This window comes from Bactrocera oleae, chromosome 5 (genome assembly GCF_042242935.1).
Source record: "Bactrocera oleae isolate idBacOlea1 chromosome 5, idBacOlea1, whole genome shotgun sequence".
Classification (NCBI taxonomy): Eukaryota; Metazoa; Arthropoda; class Insecta; order Diptera; family Tephritidae; genus Bactrocera; species Bactrocera oleae.
The window spans coordinates 4,625,114-4,642,700 of NC_091539.1; the positions used below are offsets into that span (position 1 = coordinate 4,625,114).

Sequence of the window (17,587 nt, forward strand, 5' to 3'; positions counted from 1 at the left end):
TATTTTAATTCCTCTGTTTTGTACAAATCTTGTTCCATACGCTTCGCACTGTCACTCATCGATGTTTGATTGGCCGAAGTGTCACGAATACAGATATCATATATGGATGGATGTACGTATGTATGTAAGTGTGTGTTCGTTTATTTGTATATATTTCACTTGGTTCGTTTTGCATTTATGACAGTTGTTTGACGTTGACGGCTTTGCTTTACTTCTGGGGTGAATTTTTTCTTGCCGAGTGCTGCTAATCGCTGCTCTTAAGTGCTTAATTATTAATCAGTAATTATTAGATACAATATAACTTATTATTTTCCTAATTTTAAGCTTGTTGATTCTTTGTGTACATCTGAAACATTAATTGGATTAGTAATAGAATTTAAATTGTATATACGCGTATGCAGCAAATTGATTTGAAATGGTGCGGTAATTTCCATAAAGTTTGGGGAAGTTTCTAGAAATGTAGTTTGATTTTTAAGGTTCGTGCTTATCTACGCTTAACTATTTTGCATATTTTTTTGAAATCAGTTAAATAAACCTTAGCTTTTTTATTTGCATATGTACATATGTATAAATTTATGTTACATAATTACTTATATATATATGTACAAGTATGTATGTACACACTTCAAGTAGAAACATTATTTGAACTTCTGTATGATGTAATTCACGCAGAATGGCGTTGTCGCCACTTATGCTACTACATATTAAGTATTTTTGCTGTTATTGCTGTTGAACGGCAGCGGCTGAGCATTAAACATTGTTGACAATTTCGATGGGAGGTAATAGAGTGCGTTTAAAACAAACATGAGAAGTTACTTATATTTAAACAACAAAAATAACAAGCTACAAGTCAATATTTGTCGTCTGGGTTGTTAGCTCTTGTTGAAAGACATGCCAGATCAACACATACTGCAAATAAAAATTGTTCAGTTTTTTCATTTTCAGTGCAAATCAGCTTCTAACAAAGCGTCGACAACACAAGTTACAACTTATGATTAAATGCTCAACAGCAATCATTTGCGTTCAATATTGATGTTGTGGCCCAGCCAGTTTTGGTGCACCAAAATGAGCATGCAACAATTTTATTCTGAGATATGCAATTAGCGGTGTTTAGGTTAGGTTGAATAATTCTATATGCTACGAACTTTAAATGAAGCACTTCTTATTTAAAATAGAAATCTTATATTTAGCTGACTAAACTTATAGTATACTAAATAGATTCGATCTTCTGATATATCGAATTGTTTGTACACACACGGTGCTGCTCTGCCATAGCTTTTTCGAGGTGCGTTTGCTTAGCTTGACGTGTGGCATTTCGGTTTCCTGTTGTGGCTTTTTTTTTTTGCTTTTATAGAAAACTGATTAAGGAAGCAAAGCACATATGTAGCAACACGCCCACCGCCCGCCGCTACATATCGCTATGGCCTGCCTACACACTTCAGCAGCCGGCAGCAGCAGTCAAAGTTGCTCCCAAAACTGAGGAATTTTTTTTCGCAGCTATGTGTGAGCGACAACTGCGCGCATTGTTTTTGTAATTTAATGTTATTTATATATATTTTTTGTTATACATTAGCATTTTAAAAATATCCAATGTGTATACGCATGCACGAGTACCAACGACTGTTTGTAGTTGTAGATTTAAAAATTGCGTTTAGAATTTTTTTGTTTGCCGGCAAGCGTTCTTCCAACCAATACTTTGGCAGAAAAGCACACAAATGCACATAAAGCTATTCAACGACAAAGCAAAGCAAGAAAAGTAAATATAAACTGATTGTTTGGTGGGCCGACGAACAGTGAAGCCCCGAAACGTCAACGTCAATGACAACAGTGGCGACGACTGCAACTCAACGTGTAGTACAACAAAAAGGAATAAAAAAATATGTCGCACAGATACCCACCTATCTATACATATATAATATATATGTGTATATATACATATGTACAAATGCTATGTTAATCCAAATGTATTTACATGTACCATATAAAATGGCAGCTAAGAAGAATTAAGATGCGACGGCAGAAAATATACGAAATACAAAGTATTTATGTGCAGAAATGCCTTTCCGTTGTCGTTCATTCGCTTCCTCGTTTCCTATTTCGCCGTATTGTTGTATAACAATTGCTTTTCGCTTTTCTACAGTGACGCTTCCGCCACCCTATCATTTGAAAATTAATTGAAAGCATTTTAACAAATGTGACCTCACATGCAATTTCTCCTTATTTCTGAATCAGCAACATGCAAGTCAGTTTTATAGTTTGTATATCTTCTGCAGCTCTCGCTCACCTGTGCCGTTCAATTTTATACGTGTCATCTTATTAATTCAATATATTCAAAGTTACACGCAAAATACTTTTATTTCGTCGCCATTTGCTTACAATATTTATATTATACAAGCTTCAAGTGCTGCTACCGCTGTTATTATTTCATTTACCCGCTTATCTTATCTATTTCCACACGAATTTGCTTTTTTCACTATTTCGAAGGTTTTTGGTTTGTTGCTGCGTTTGTTTATTTTCTCTATACTACAAATATGCAGTTTATTTGTTGACAGAGAACTTTTTTGTCTCAGCGAGTTGTTAATTTTGCAATACTCGTTACTTCTCGGCGGTAAATAAGAACTGAATTGGGGAAATGTATTCACCTTGAATCAGAATGAAGCGTGCAAGTCTTATCAGAGTAAAAGCTAAAATTAAATTTGAAATATATTAGATAAAGTGAAGACAAAAATAAATATAATTTGGAATTAATTAATCAAAATGAAATGTAAAAATATCTCACTTTTTAATTGTTAATGAATTGTATATATGTACATACATATAAATTTTAAATATTCGATAAAATTGGAATTATTTAATAATAGTTTTGAATAAATTATCTAAAATGAAATTAAAATATTGTTATAATACAATCATTATTAAAAAGAATTGAAGTAAAACAGAAAGAGAATTTGAAATAGATTAGATAAAATGCAATAAAAACAAAAAAAATCGGTAGATGTAAATTAAGCAAATTTTTTTAAATAAATTAGCTAAACTAAAATTTAAAAAAAAAATCAAATAATAATTAAAAAAAAATATATATATATAATTTTCGAATAAATTATATAAAGTAAAATTGAAAGATGGTAATAATATAATCAATATTAAAAATAAGTATTCGTATGAAATATTAATTATTTGAAATAAAATAAGAGAAGTAAAAGTAGAAAATCAAACAATATTTTGGAATAAATTAATTGAAGAAAAAAATTAGATAAACTAAAATTAAATAGATTCTAAAACTTTAGATGAAGTAAAATTTAAAAATAATAATTTGAAATAAATAAATGCAAAAAAAAATTTTTTTTTAAATTTAGATTAAGAAGAACTAAAAAATGTTAAATCCATCATATGAAATAAAATTGAAAAGTAATAATTTGCCATAAATTATGTAAAGTAAAATAAAATTAAATAAATTAGATAATGAAAAATTAAAAAAAAAATTAGATAATGAAAAATTAAAAAAAAATAGATAATAAAAAAAAAAAAAATTAAGTAAAACAAAATGTTGCAATACGAAATCCAATTCTTTTTTATATCTATGTTTCTGCATACATTATTTAAATAAATTAAATGAATTCATAGAAAAATTTAAAAAGAAAAAAGAAAAGGTTCTGGTTTTATGCTTATTTCAGTCAGATGACAGATTTTTGATAAGCTTTAATAAAAAAAAATAACGAAAAAAATAAAATATTAATAAAATTATATTAAAATAAAAAAAATTAAATTTAAAAAATAAACTAAATTATATTAAAAATTTCAACAAATAAACAAATAATATAAAATGCAATAAAAAAATAAAATTTAAAGAATAAAATAAAAATTACAAATTAAATTAATTACAAAAAAAATTAAATTAAATTAAAAAAATTTAAATTAAATTAAAAAATTTTAAATTAAATAAAAAAAAATTTAATACAAAAAAAAAAACTTAACAAAAAAATTAAATAAAAATCTAAATTATATTAAAAAAGTTAAAATTAAATAAAAAACAAATATAATTAAATGAAAAAAACGAAATTAAATAAAATGAAATAAAAATTTAAACTATAAATGAAATCAAACTAAAAAATTGAAAAGACATTAAAATAAATAAACTACAAAACAAATAAAAAATGTAAAAAAGTTAAATGAAATAAAATTAAAATGATTAAAATAAATATAAAATGAAATCAAATACCTCAACCCCATAAAAACCCACAGAACTGATATGAAAACAAGTGTTATTGAAAGAAAACTAACCAATTCAAATTATTTCTGACAGTCAGTAAAATAGATTACCATTTCAACTGTGCCACGACCTCAAGTCTCTATTTCCAGGAAGTGTGATGCTGTATTAAGAAACCCGAAGCTATTCAAAGAACGCTTTGAAATCATTTTAATATAAAACTTTTAGAATACTTCTTACTACAAAGAATCATTCTATTATTATGTGAAATAATTTTTGAGCTTATTTATTAATATAAACTGTGAAATAAATTTTTCTTTAGGTGAGTGCAATTGAAATATATGGACTATGGATATATGAATATATCAGTGAATGTCTTGTACAAAAATTGTGAGACTTAAAACATATTTTTTATTAAAAATAGAAAGATTCGGTTTGTTAATGATTTCTAATGATTTTTTTTGTTGAACAACATGTTAAAATACAAAAATACTACGCTAGTAGCGTGGCATTATTAGACAGTCCTCACTGCCATTCGAGATTTATAAAACAGCTGTTTTTGACATTAAAAAATTCACATAATTTAATATTTATTGAAAGAAAACATTGTAATGTCGTATATTGTTATAAAAGTCGTCTTGTTTTAAATACTTTCCATGTAATGGAAATAAGGGACGCATTTTTTGATTTCGATTGCCAGTTGTATTCATTTTTTTTTTTTTGTATACTTATAGTATTTTCTCATTTTAGTGACTAAAAATCAGCTGTGATAATGTGCTCAATTTCCGGTTTTAATGTGAAATTTCGAGTAGACTAGCTTTAAATCTCCTCGGTAACGAGATTTACTAGCGTCATTTTCGTATGGCGAAATCTTACTAAATCTAATGGATTAGTGAGCTAATCTACTCAACAGCCTAAATCTCGTGATTAAGTGTCGGTCGGAGTGGAAAGTGTCAGCATTAGAGCGATTGTTCGATAGTTTTTTTTTACTAATTTAAGGCAAGTAGCAAAAATGCGAAAAAATGTTTATGCATGAATATAATTTGTTAAATATTAGAAACATCAATATCTGTGTAACTAAGTGGTAAAAAATTTAAATTTTGTATTTTTTTAAAATCATTTCTACCTACTTTCTGGTTTCTGCCATTCTCTTATACATGTACCATATGCATTTTAAACAAAATCAAACTTGATGCTCAATTATTTGTGTAAGACAAAAACAGTTTGAAAATTTTCTAACAGAACAAAAAGCATTTTGCTGTTATTTATAGCCTTAATTAAAAGAAAAATTTTAACTAAGCACTAGAAAGCACACACACACATTTGTCGACATGCATCTATCGCTAGCATAGCAACCCTGTCTGCCGTTTTATTGTTGGCAACACATTGCTGCCGCCTGCTGTTTTAAGAATACTGCGCTCTTCTAAGACGCCAACAACAGCTGCACGAAGCATAAAACAGCAACTCTATTAGTTAAAATGAAAAGCAATAATATACACAAGCATACATACATATGTATGTACACAATTAGACAAATGCATTGCACTTAATGACAACATTGTTACATAGTGTGCCTCTCGCACCTTTGTCTGCTGTTGGCTTTAATTTGCATTCAAGTACTTTTGTTATTTTTAAGTTTGTATAAAAATTGGCATGAACTTCCTTGAACTTGTTTCGCACAAAAAAAAAAAAATGAAAAGCATAGCCAATTTGTACCGGTTACTCGGTTATATTTGTAGCCTAGGTTAATGTAAAGAGATTTTCATTTTTGGCAGTTCACGTCGCAGTTACGGTGCTTTTTTTGGTTTGCTGTCAAACTGACGTTAACAGTTAAGCGGATGACACTGCAATGTATTTTTGCTATTAGAAAATTTTTGACTTCAGCTAGATATTTAGGGTAGACCTAATGTGGCAGCCTAAAAAAGGCGACTTTTTGGGTATTAAATAATTGTTTAAAAATTTTTAGGATATTTTTAAAAATATTAAGGGTATTTTAATATATGAGGAATACACAAAAAAAAATATTTTGTAAAAAAATTTTAAGGCTATTTTAATATATTAAGAATACACAAAAAAAAAAAAATATTTTGCGAAAAAAATGGTTCTGCTCCGTGTATAGGACCTAAAAATAATCTCTTTAGAAAATGAAAATTGAAAAATTAAATTTTCAGAAAAACGCGTTTAAAGATAAACTGAGCTAATTGGCACTGAGCGGCTACACTTTAGAAGTCTGTAACTACTTGTAAAAAAATATTTGAAATATTCATTAAAAATTTTGGCACGTCATTTTTAAAGATATACGAGTAGACTAACGAAATATGAAAAAATAAAAAATATATTTTTTATTCAAAATTGCATACCAGGTGTGCGCCTCAAATATTGGAAATTTATATAAATTATTGTGTAAAATTATTTAAATAATTTACTTTTAGCTTAATCTCACTTGCTCTTCACGTTTTTTTTTTGCACCATTTTACACAAAGGTATGTTCTTGCGGTATTAGAACACCCCTAATAGTTGCATTAAATCAGTTTGAGTAGCGCTAGCGACAAACCAATTCGCTTCTAACTGATTTTTCTCCACCACCCCTTCAGCATATTTGCTAATACTCTAGCCAATGACCACAGTGACAGTAACAGTGAGTTTGCCGCCAAAATTGCGTTACATTCTTAATAAAAGCTGAAATTTTGTATAAGTTTGGCACAACTTTTGCTACAGCTGTTGCTGTTTAGCTGCTGGGAGCGTGGGTCGCTAGTTTTCACTATTACTAAAAATCAAAGTTCAGCTGCACCCCCTGCTGTAGTCCTCTACCTCCATATACATATTGTACATTAAACTTAGTATACCACATGCGGTTGGCTACTGCACCACTGCGCGGTCGTTCGGTCAGCTTCTTTGTATGTACATATGTCGATAAATATACGCTAAGTGTAGCATATACAAATCTGCTACACTTTCTTTGTCTGTCAGCGTCTCTTACGTGACGCTGATTACTTACTTACACTCATTTCTCTCTGTTGCTTTACCCCACGACAGCAACTCAATTGTGTCGTTGCATTGAGTTATTATTGATTTCTTCTACATTTCAACAAAGTCTGTTGCTTGCAACACAGCTGGCTATTATTAGCAACATTTACATACATATCTATACATGTACATATGTGTGCGCAACTGTGACACTGTGTTGTAGCATTTGCAGTTGCTAAGCCATGTCTTATTTGCTTCTTTTCCACATTTTTCCGTACAATTCTTACGCCACCAAGCAAACGGTATCCATACATACACATGTATGTGTATCGTCTACACATGTATGTATGTATGTATGTGGCTAGGAAAATGTGCCAACAACAGCAACGACAACAACTTGTATCGCCACATCTCATCACCGTGTTCTGTCATTTATGCCGCTGCTGATCGTTGGCCAACAGTTGACGCCTTCGCTTGTTTGGTATTCGTTTTGTTGCATCCCTTTCTCTCCCTTTGCTTCACCCAAACTAACGAAATTTCTATTCACTTTTACCTCGTTGGCTATTAACCCAATGTATTTGAGGTATTGTATTGAGTTGATTCAAATTTTTTTGGCATAAAAATAAACCAAATTGCAACGCAACAACAATTGCAACGGCAAAGGCAAAAAATATTGGAAGTCTCGTGGTGCGGCACATGAGTGCTCGGCTTGCATTCGTACTGAGCATATGTGTTGTACAAATGCCATTATGTGTATTTATAATAGTCACGAGTCTCATGTGATTTTTTCGCGACTATTTGCAATCTATTTACATACATTTGTACATACATATGTCTGTATGTATGTGTGCATGTTTAACCAACAAACTAAAGCGTTTGTAGTGTCAGTCGAGCTGTGCTGCTAAATATAACAGGCATACTTACAAACTACACACAGTTAATGTTCTATATACTCACTATCATTACTTATCTACATACATATGTATTAGTGTTGTACAATTAGAAACACTTACTTCCTACTACTTTACTACTAATCGTTATGTCAGTGCGGCAAAACTAATATGCTATCGATATTTGTTATCTTTGACTGCTTTCTTGTTGTTAAGCTACCTTTTCCTATGCGAAATGCGGTTTAGCAGTAAACATAAAAAGTTTCGTAATTATTTTTATTCCCTGAACAGCGTATATGAAGTTTGCCACAAAGTTTGTAATACCCAGAATGAAACGTAAAAGACGCTATATAAATATAAACGAACAGAGTAACGAGCTAAGTCGATTTAGCTTTAGCATATATAATATGTTATGAAGCTGCCATACAAACTGACCTAGCAAAATCAAATTCTTGTATGAAAACTTTTTTATTTATTTTTTCATATGTATCTTCACCAAATTTGGCATGCATAATTTTCCAAGGCAACGCTACAATCATACAATCAACATATTGTTCAGATCGGACTACTATAGCATATGGCTGCCATACAAATTTATCGATACAAATCAAGTTCTTGTATGCAAACTTGTATATTTGATAAGATAACTTCACGAAATTTGGCATAGATTATATTTCAAGGATGCGCTATAATCACTGAACATATTTTCCACTTTAGCATATAGAATTTTTTGTTCTTGTATTTATATAGATAATTTCTACATTTTTCCACTGCTTAAAACTTGTTAAGTTTTGCTACATCTCCCACAATAAAGCTGCATAATTAAGCATAAAAAATGCTTATATAGTTTGTAAATACATACATATACATATGTACATACATACATACACATACATACATACATTGAATCAACTTATCAACGAACTGTTAACTGTTGTGCATAGCTTCACTGCATGTCCACTCAATGTCACACCATATACTCGTACACTGTCAACAACATTGTTGTAGTGCGCCATTTTCACTGCACAGCACCAATTGCAGTGAAAATGTTATTTAGTATAGAAACATTTGTTTCTAACATTAACAAATATATCTAACAAAAATGCTTTAAAAAATTTAATTGACATAATTGCAAACATATATATGTATGTACATATGTATAGTGTTTTGCTGATTTTTTTGCCCAAAAATAATAAACACAAATAATGCTTTAACGAGCTCTAGTCACGAAAGGTAACAGTTAACAGCGCAGCGGTATTATGATTGATTGATAAATAAAATTAGTTATCGAAAGTCGAATAAATGATGAATATACATATGAAAGGGTGTACGGCATATTGATTTATATGACATGATTTTAGCTGAATGAAATGTATTAGAAGTGTTTAAAAAGTAATTAGCGTTAAATTAATTAAGAATTTACTTTTAGTTTACTTTGTTATTGGATTTATTTCTTATTTCTGATATGTTTATTTCTGAAATTTGCATTTTTTTTTTTGCTTTTAATTTTACCGATTATATTTCCAATAAACGTGTATGATTTACATACAAAAATAACAAATATAAAAAATTTGAATTGAATATTTATATTTTTTAATTGAAATGCTACAAAAAATCATTATCGTGAATGGCTTGCCTGTAGTAATTGTGCATCTAAAATATTTCAAAATTTCAAAAATAATTTTTCAAAAATAGTTTTTTAAAAATATTTTTCAAAATCTATTTTTAAATATTTTAAAATAATTTTATACACTTTTCTGTTTTCACACATTCCACAAAAAAAATCATATCTCTTTTACATTAGGGTGAGCCGAAAAAAACAAATTGCTTTATTTCGCTTGCCGTCATCATGCTTATGTACTTCAGAAAGCATGTCAAATTTCTTTATCCGCAATATTTAATACAAATGTTTTCACGTTTGAGCGTTGCCCGCAAATGCAAATTTGTAAAATTATTGATCAGAACAATCACATAACTGGATTGAACAATGAAATTATACGTGATAAAATCATGGAAGAACGAGATAATGTATTAAATTAATTTAAGTTAACGAATTTGTTCTAAATTATTGTTTTTTAAATTAATACTATAATACTGCGTCCAAACAGCATACTTAATTTTTTTATTTCTCACTTTTCAAAGCTTTTAAAAAAAAAAGAAGTAGTAAAGTAGTTTTTTTGGAAAATGTTACAACAAGATAAACGATACAAACAAGTTATGGTATTTTTAATGAAAAAATCTTTTTTACGTATTATATAAATGTGACATTTTTAATGCAACGACACCTTTGAAAATTTAGCCGAAAATCATGCTTGGGATATTTTATTCTATGGATATAGGTTAATTTTAGCCCATAACTGCGATAGGTTAGTTTATTTGGCTCACCCTAAAGTATATTATATATGTAATTTATCACATTTACTGGCAAATGATAAATTGGCATAAAGATAATGCAAAATTTTCAACTGTTTCTTTATTCTATTTTTATTTTTAAATATAAATTAAACATTTTATACATCTTATATTATACTAGCATATACTAAATGTATGTATGGTATGTACCATATACAAAACTGAAATTTGCGCAAACACAAAAATTCAAATTTTTGTTATTTCTCCTACACTTTGCTCATTGCTGCGTGCGTGTGTATATGCTTGAAGCGCTGGATGACTAACTTAACTGCGATATGACTATTTTTAGCCACAGACTGTGCCGTCAATGCAGGCTACAGATACCTGCGAAAATGGAATGCAAAAAAAAAATAATAACAATAATTACTAAATAATGTGCAGCCAACAGCAGCTGCAGCAGATTCCAGCAGCCGTCGCCGCCGCCGCACTGTCAACCAACTGTCAGAAATGCTCTTATGTAAGTGTGTGTCACTGTACACTGCTAGCCATACAGAGCGTATACGTAACTTGGTCGGGCGCCGACATTGCACTCGCTGTATTTTTGACATGTCATGCAGCTGTGTATATGTAGGCGTGTGTCAACAGTGCACCAACACATCTGTACATGCATAATATGTATTATGTGTGTACATTAAAATCTGTTATAATACTACATACATTTGTTTACTTCTTTGTCTTATCAGCAAATTTCAGTTATATTTAATTTGTTGCTGGTGCTTTTTTCTAAGCGTCTATAAAATATTGAAATGCCTTTTGTCTATAAGTCTGACCTACTTTTCCAGCAAGACTGCACACAAACACTCACGCATATGTACTCATATACTCATATACTCATATGTGCTTGCATACATACATATGTATGTATTTGATTAATTGCTTTGCAATAAATTAAAATTAATTCAAAAAAATTAACTCATTTAATAATTGCTTTTTGTATTTGTATTCACGCATCATCATACCATCACCGAATGATCTCTCGCTTGCCCGTTGACTGCTGCTTGTCCGCTGATCAAATCTTTATTTGTGTGACATTGACGTGTTTGGCTGCGGTTAGCGGAAAGCGTAACGTCAGACTGGTGGTGGCACTAGGCAAAAATGTGATAAATGGTGAAATTGTTGTTAGTTGAAATGGCAATTGTACAACCAACATCGAAATAAACAAAAGCATGTGCTTTGATTTTATAATGCATTATGAATTACCTGCGATAGCTATAGCAATAGTTGGGAAAATTTTGAAATACTCGCATAAAGCGTTGTTTTTTTCCAAAACAATGTTATATATATAAGAAAAATAGTTTATGGAATATTTTTATGTGAGGTGAAAAGATCAATTTGCGTTGGTTTCGGGTGTGAAAAAGTACAAATAAAAAAATATGTATAATTTCAAAAGAAATCGAAATTTTATTATTATTTATGATTTTAAATTAATAATAAAAAAAAGGTTAAATTAATAAAGGATTAATCAATTTCAAAAAAAAAAAATTTAAAAATAAAATACAAAAATCAATAAAAAAGTTAAAATAAATTTAAAAATATTTTTTTTTCTATAGGAAAGAATATTATAATATAAAATGCATATTTTAATTTAAAAAAGTGTATAAAACTAAAAAAAGTTTAAAAATTTAAAAATAAAAAATTAAAAAAGTTAAAGAAATATAAAAAAATTAAACTAAACTTAAAAACTATTTGTTTAATTATTTTTTAATTCTGTGCTTTGTTCTATTAAAAAAACTTGTATTAAAATAAACTTAAAAATAACTTAAACAAATTTTTATATATGCACATAATTAATAAAAAAAAATTTTAATTGTATATTAATTGTTTGAGCATTGACTAAAAACTTAAAAATAATAATTGTTTTTTTTTAAAGCATAGGTTAAAAAAAAACATTAAAAAAATTATTTTTAAATTTATTATAATTTTTTGCAGCCTTTTTTAAATTTTTTTTATATTTTTTTTTTCAACTTTTTTTTATTTGTTTTTTTATATTTTTTTTTTCAACTTTTTTTATTTGTTTTTATATTTTTTTTCAACTTTTTTTTATATTTTTTAACTTTTTTTATTATTATTTTTCAACTTTTTTTTATTATTATTTTTCAACTTTTTTTTAAATATATTTTTTCAGTATATATTTTTTTACATTTTTTTTTGATGTATTTTTTTACATTTTTTTTTTATATATTTTTTTTATATTTTTTTTTTTATTTTTTTATTCCATAAATTTTTTTTTTTTTTGATTTATAATATGATAATACGATTTCATTTACTGCGCATAATTTTTGCTTTATTTTGTTGAATTCTTCATTTAAACACATATGTATGTACATTTTAATCAACGCATATGTACCTAAGAACATAAGCAATTTTGTTGTATTATTTGTATTTTTACTGATACCGCCGTTTGTCGCTTATTTGCTTTTGTTATGCGCCTATTTGGCGTCGCGTCGCACTATTGCAACAAATCTAATTCGTGTGTGCTATTAGTTTACAGCGAAAATACCTCGTTTATATTGCGATCAAACGTTGTCGTTGTTGTTGCTTTCATTATTATATTGTACGTGCGCTTGTGGTAGTATTTGTTTTTGTTGCTCATGCTCATATTGTCATTTTTGTTCAACTTGTTAGCATTATTTGAGCGCAAGCTTTCCAATGTTGTTGACATATTTGTTGTTGTATGCAATGCAAAAATTTGCAAGCCTACGTATTGTGCGCTTATGTGTTGGTGAGAGCGTGGAGCTACGCATACCTACATTCTCATACACACACTCACACAAAAAGCTTGCAAACTCTTGTTTATGCCTCACACTATATTTGTTTATAGCTGTTGATTCACATTTGCTGGTTTTGTAGCGTATGTGTATATGTGTGTGTTAAGGCAGTGAATGGTTAGAAAATCTTTTGTTTAATATTTTGCCGGGTTAAACATTTTTCTGCTCTTTATTATTGGGTATGACCGACTATGCTAGTGAGTCAGCAAAACGTTTTTGGTTATTATACTTTATAAAATACCGTTGCTTTTACCATTTTACGAATATTTCCAACTCTGTTAGTATTTGCTCTTACTCATACATGTGTACGTTCCGCGTGTGTGTGTATGTGTGTCATCGTTAATAATAAGCCGCCAATTTATTTATTTTTCTAACGAATTGGAGCGTATAAAGCACGAAGTCAAAGCGCTGCTCTTCTTTATTGCATTTTTTTGTTTTCGTATTCAATACGCTCTTGCGTTTTTGTACTTAACACTCTTACTGCATTACTTTTCTGCGACTCTCTTTCACTCTCGGCGCATTTGCACACTTAAAAAGTTGCTACGGTGTATTTGTGTACTTTTTTCTGTTATGCTCGGCATTTCACTACACTTACTATACCTATTCATACCCTATACAGGTTATATTAAGTTTGCCACAAAATTTGTGACATCCTGAAAGAAACGTCGGAGACCTTTTGAATGTATACAAATATACATAAACTTTGCCTGGATTATTTTCCAAGCCAACGCTACAATCTCCTAACAAATTATTTATATCGAACCACTATAGCATAATACAAACTGCAAAATCAAAATCAAGTTTTTGTATGCGAACTTTTTATTTGTGAAAGGTATTATACACACATATGTAGCTGCGGTGCAACCGAAGTTTACTTTTTTTTCTTGCTTTGACTGAATAAAAGTAAAAAATAACACAAATAGCCGGGTCGCATGTTGGCATTTGCATGCGAAGTCGCAGTCTCTTTTATTTTTGCTGCCAGCTATTGTTTGCTCTCTGCTATATACACTCAGCAACTACAATACATATTTTGCGCTTAAAGCTTTTATTTTTTATAAATTTTAAACAAATAGCATAGCATCACTATGAACATTATCGTTACTTAGCACACATATGCAGCTAAAATTACGCTTTTTACTTTCTTTCACTCGCTTACACACGCGCACACGTAATCTAACTTAAAAACAGCAACAATTTTGTAGCGACTATCAAAAGCGTCGCCACACATTTAATATATACATACATACATTCATACATATGTATAATATGCATAGATATATATATATATAATATGAGTTGTTGTTCTTGATATATTTCATTGCCTCATTTCTTCGGTGCTTTTCTCGTTTGCTTGCTGTATTCGTTACTCGCGCATCAGCTACTATTACTGCGGCGTCGCCGTCAACGTCAACGTCGACGTCGTCAACAAAACAAAATTTGCTTTGTGCTTTATGCCAGCAACAGTATCACCCCACCGCTCCCAAGGCGGCAGTGGGTATCGTATCACATCGCACGGCACGGCAACGCGTTGTGTTGTTGGCGCTATCGTCGTCGTCGTTGAAGTCGGCTAAAGCGCCAGCATTGTAGAGCAGACCTGGCCAGCCTGTCAGCCACTGGCGACCAGACTAACCCAGCCGCACACATTCAGTACGCAAGCAAACGCCGCGTCAGTTGTTGTCGCGTCTAAATTTGAAATTTTTAGTGAAAAAGTCTCAAAACCGCTTATAGTTGAGCAGTAAAAAGTGTTGCTCGTACAAGTGCAGAAAATATTGCTTAAACAATAAAAATGCAAAATACTTGCAATAAGTTTTAATGTAAAAAATTTGCAATATTTTTTCACGACACTGTACTTTTGCCAATTGGAAACAGAAAAGTTACTGCAAAATAAAGTGCAACATTTTTTAGCAAATTCCACGCCGAAAAATTACAATTAAGCGCTGCAAGAAAGCAAAAAGTGCAAATCTTTTCTAAGAAAAAGTGCTGAAAAATTTCTTTATTTTCGCGGAGGCCTTTATTATATGTAACAAAACGCACACACATACGCATGTGCATGTGTGACAACTCATACGTCGTTCAGTCAGCAAACGAGGAGGCGCTGGGCGTGTGTACATACATATATACACACATACATATGTAGTTGTGCATGTGAGTGGGTCGCCGTCAAACGCCTGCAGGCTGCAGCCTTCAGCTTTCCTGGCTGTGCTTGCGATTTTCCAACGCACTTCGGGGCCGCACACAAAATCGCCGTTTTGTCTTCGTGTACGAGAGTATGTCATTTTTAAATGCTTTCTACATTTGCTTGTTTGCGTACAAGCACGAGCGGCGATATCGTCACCGTTTTACGCGATAAGCTGGTGTCTAATTTTTCTCAGTGCATTCTTATACAAAACAATTCAATTCATTTCAATACAATACTATACTATACTATAAGCTCGTTGGTTCAACGACGTTTGCGTAGTTATTGATGTTGTTGCTCTGTTAATATACAACTACAAATACAAATAGACACATACATACTTACACGCAAAGTGCAAAAAAGAATTCAACAGCAAAACTTTGTTATTGTATTACAATAATACAAATGAAGATGAGTGTATAAAAATTTTGTTAAAAAATTAAATTAAAATAATAAAGCGTATAACAAAATTTATAAAAAAAAAATAAAATAAATATAATAACAAAGCGAAATAAGTGCTTAACAGCGCAACGGAAGCAAGTAAAAAGTCAGCGTAGAGAAAATAAACAAACAAACGCGTCGCAAAACACGTAAACGACGACAAAAATTAATAAACGTCAAAATAAAAATTAAATGAAATTACAACAAATACAGAACTTAAACGCGGCTACGGGCAGCGGCAGTGGCGTCTACAAAATGGCCGATCTAACAAAAAAGTACGTTACTTATTGCTTATAAAAATTATTAGAACTTTAGAAGCGCAAACAAACGTCAATATATATACATACATGCTCGTATGTATGTATGTATATACATATACTACGTACAATCCTTTACTTTTGTTACTTTTACTTTGTTGCATTTGTGACTGTTATTTGTTATTAAAATTTTTTTGCTATAGTATTCTTTATTGTTGTGTATGATGATTTTTCTGTATCTATTGTGTCGTATTCTTTACAAAGGCAATATTTTTGAATTAGTGACATTGTTCGAGATGTGTATTGCTTATGAATGATTTTTTTGCACCTTTTTAGAAGCTCAAAACAAAGTTTTGTTGTGTTTTTGCTAAATACTAAGGCCAAGACAAGCACATAATGTGTTGCACACTTGTTGTTGTTTGGCATGCACTTATTATTTATGCACTTTTTAAGTGCTTAACTTCGAAATGTTTACTTTACCCAAAATTATAAATCAATCAACTGTTTGGTTTTCAATGAAAACAAGAAAATCGATATACCGATAACGTTGGTGCCGACAAATGAGTAGCTGCTTGGCGTTAATAGCACGTGTGCAAAATTTCAGCTCGATATCACAAAATCTGAGGGATTAGTTCGCCGATATACAGGCAGACAGACAGACGGAAAAACGGACATTGGCAAGTCGATACAGCTCGTCATGCTGATCACTTACATTCGTATATACATACCTACATAACATATATTAGCAGTGCTCTGACGTTCAAGTCGAGCGGTCGAGTCGTTTCGAAAAAATTTTTGCTCGCCGATGCTGAAAACAGCGTTTTGAGAAAGAAGGCGTTCACACAGCTAGTATGAATTTTGAATTTTGAAAAACTGGTTTTCATATTTTGATAGTTTAGCCTTGTAAAGTGTTGCCGCTCAGTTCAATCAGTTTATCTTTAAACGCTTTTTTCTCGAAACAGCATTTTACGTATTTGCTCAAGTGATAGATAACTCGATGATAAATAATCTCAATCATGACATGTTTTTCTGTCTGTAGTGTATATAATTCTACATACAATGAACTATCTGATCAAAAATCTAATTGTGGTAGGCTAAAAACAAAGAAATTGGTTTTTCGAAATTCACAAGTGGATATAATTTCGAAATATTTACTTTATCTAAGATTTTAAATCGTTCGTGCACAAAACATTGCAGATCGCCATGCATTCCTCAACTTTCAATTTAATCTAAATCGAACATCTTTATTTTCGATGAAAAATAATTATCGAATTGAGTTATGCTTATTTTTTAATATCTCATAAAAACCTAAAGCTCTTGTAGTCGTCGTATATGGGATTTGAATTGTCAATACATGCATACATATATAGTAAATATAACTACATTTGTATATGTATTGCCACAAGCTTATTTATATTGTATATATACTATATATGATAAAAAAATTCTATTTTTAGGTCTAAGTCAAT

At 30.2% G+C, this 17,587-nt stretch overlaps 1 protein-coding gene across 3 annotated transcripts in view; it reads left to right on the forward strand.

The window, feature by feature from the left end:
- CHES-1-like (Checkpoint suppressor 1-like) overlaps positions 1-17,587 on the forward strand; it is a 64,691-nt gene that overhangs the window by 23,226 nt on the left and 23,878 nt on the right. Inside the window, exon 1 of one of the 3 annotated variants that reach the window (XM_014237541.3) lies at positions 14,754-16,136. The exons of the other annotated variants lie outside the window; for them this stretch is intronic. Within the exon in view, the coding sequence (XP_014093016.2) occupies positions 16,054-16,136 (83 nt within the window). The 5' untranslated portion in view covers positions 14,754-16,053. Of the gene's footprint in view, positions 1-14,753; positions 16,137-17,587 lie in introns of those variants that run through there. 3 annotated transcript variants of the gene reach the window in all.